The sequence below is a fragment of the Trematomus bernacchii genome, unplaced genomic scaffold, assembly GCF_902827165.1.
Source record: "Trematomus bernacchii unplaced genomic scaffold, fTreBer1.1, whole genome shotgun sequence".
Classification (NCBI taxonomy): Eukaryota; Metazoa; Chordata; class Actinopteri; order Perciformes; family Nototheniidae; genus Trematomus; species Trematomus bernacchii.
This window is the reverse complement of record NW_022987549.1, coordinates 263674-266176: the sequence shown is the minus strand read 5'-3', so window position 1 is coordinate 266176 and position 2503 is coordinate 263674. Positions and strand designations below refer to the sequence as shown.

Genomic DNA, 2503 nt, shown 5'->3' with positions numbered 1-2503 from the left:
ACTAACTTTATTGTGAAATTAAAACAGAACGGTAAAAGAATAGTTTCCGGTCTATTCTGAGGCCCGATCTCTGTAGATAAATAAAGAACTACGACAGATGTGTAATATTTAATGCAGCCAAACCATTTATTACAATGCATTCATGTGATGACTTTCAAAGAGTAAAGCAAGCACTGCTGAATAAAGTATGATTTGATCTTTTACGAAACGTTTTTTTTCATATGGAATGCAGTTGGAGGTCAACCAATCACAGAGCTTGAGGACTAATCACGGGGTTTGTCGAGCGAAGCACATGGTGTAGTCCTAAACGATAGCTGAGGATTCTGGGTAGTGTTATTATTATTATTTAGAGTCATTGCGTGCCTATTGATTTGAACACGATCCGTGTATCCATCATTTCCTGGTCTTCTCTAAAGAAGAGGGACCAATGAAAACGTTGTCATGTTGCCGTTGTTCAGCATGGAAACATTCATTAGCTAACAATGACATTATTGTTCTATTAATATAAAGGGAGGTCAGGTACTCTTTAAAACAGCTGCTAGTTATGGGTACTTTTTACTCAAGTACATTTCAAAGCCCTCTTTACTTTGACTTGAGTAAAGAAGTTTAGTCAGTACTTCTACTTTCACCAGAGTATTTTTAAACACGAGTACCTGTACTTCTACTTGAGTAAAGGATGTGTGTACTTTAACATCTCTGGTGCTTAATCATAAAAGGTTTTTCAGACGTCACTTCGTGGATCCATCAGGATGTTTTCTCCGTGATTTGATGCGTTCACACTTCGGACACCTTTTCTCCATGAAGCAGTGTTTGTGGAAGCACGCTCTGCAAACTGACACAAACACACAATATCAATACAGTTTTTATCCAAAGCGACTTACATACTCAATACCGTGGACAATCCCCACAGGAGCAATTTGGGGTGAAGTGTCTTCAGGGACACAACGACATGCTGACTGCAGTGGGGTTTGAACCTGTGCTCCCTTGATCCCAACAGCAACGCACTAGTCCACTGCGCCACACGCCTCTGTACCAACATGGTTTCTCTAATCTGATGTGGGCTGATGTTAGCTCCATGCAGTTTTGCACAAAAGACAGACTTATCACATCTTAAATCTCCTCAGAGTGGATGTTTCCAATTCAGAGAAACTGTATCTACTGCTGTCGTAGTTTTGTGGATTGAATTTAGAAAGATAACTTAAATAAAACTCTTTTTTTGGCTCTTTGTAGTCAGTGGAAACAGATTATAAACACAACACTGACATATTATCTTCTATGTTGACAAGGGGAACTTTTAAGCTTGTTTTATTTATTTGGAGAGGGCGTGTGTTTATACTTGTAGATTTAAGTAACATTTGTATTCTCTTTTTTCTCTGTTTTGGTCTCCACACTATCACCAGTTTCATTACACACCTCCTACTGTAGTATTCATTATTCATTCTTAATAAAAAGTATATCTTGAAATATTTAAATGTGACATCATTGCTGCCTATCTGTGCCTTCATGTTACAGTATCCGTTGTATATCTTGCATATTTGAATTGATATGATAAGTATTCAGTGTTTATCAATGCACACCTGCACAGCGCCTGCATGTTTCTCTCTGGAAAGGAAAGATGACGTCGTTCTTTCTGCAGAACTCACAGATAAAACCTCGAGCCAGACACAACTGTGTGGAAAAATCAGAAGAAATGTTCAAATGAAAGAGTGTATGTGATGTAGTGAGTCCAGAGGTCTGGATTTAATCCTGAAGACGGAGAAACAAGAACAGAGTGGTGCCGTTCTGTGTGGGTCCCTGAAGGCAGCATCTCCCTGGTCCAATGAGATCTCTCCATGTGATTTTGGATTATGTCAGAAAAAATTGTCTGTGTCAAACAAACGTTTATGAAACTTACACGTTTAGTTCAGCAGGAAAGTCTCCACATATTAACACCACTTTATTATTTCTGAAGTAAAAAGCTAACGTTGGGCTATAAAGGAACTACAGCACGGTCACATGACTTCACGTCACCACCGCTAAGCTAAAGGCGGCTAATGTTGGGCTATAAAGGAACTACAGCACAGTCACATGACTTCACGTCACCACCGCTAAGCTAAAGGAGGCTAATGTTGGGCTATAAAGGAACTACAGCACGGTCACATGACTTCACGTCACCACCGCTAAGCTAAAGGAGGCTAATGTTGGGCCATAAAGGAACTACAGCACGGTCACATGACTTCACGTCACCACCGCTAAGCTAAAGGAGGCTAATGTTGGGCTATAAAGGAACTACAGCACGGTCACATGACTTCACGTCACCACCGCTAAGCTAAAGGAGGCTAATGTTGGGCTATAAAGGAACTACAGCACGGTCACATGACTTCACGTCACCACCGCTAAGCTAAAGGTGGCTAATGTTGGGCTATAAAGGAACTACAGCACGGTCACATGACTTCACGTCACCACCGCTAAGCTAAAGGCAGCTAATGTTGGGCTATAAAGGAACTACAGCACGGTCACATGA

At 40.7% G+C, this 2503-nt stretch overlaps 1 protein-coding gene across 1 annotated transcript in view; it reads right to left on the bottom strand.

Moving 5' to 3' along the window:
- Positions 1-545: 545 nt before the first annotated feature.
- rubcnl (rubicon like autophagy enhancer) overlaps positions 546-2503 on the bottom strand; it is a 20644-nt gene continuing 18686 nt past the window's right edge. The window contains exons 15-16 of the mRNA XM_034123628.1: positions 1578-1668; positions 546-832 (exon numbers count right to left, since the gene is read on the bottom strand). Coding sequence (XP_033979519.1) covers positions 729-832; positions 1578-1668 — 195 coding nt within the window. The 3' untranslated portion in view covers positions 546-728. The remainder of the gene's footprint in view (positions 833-1577; positions 1669-2503) is intronic.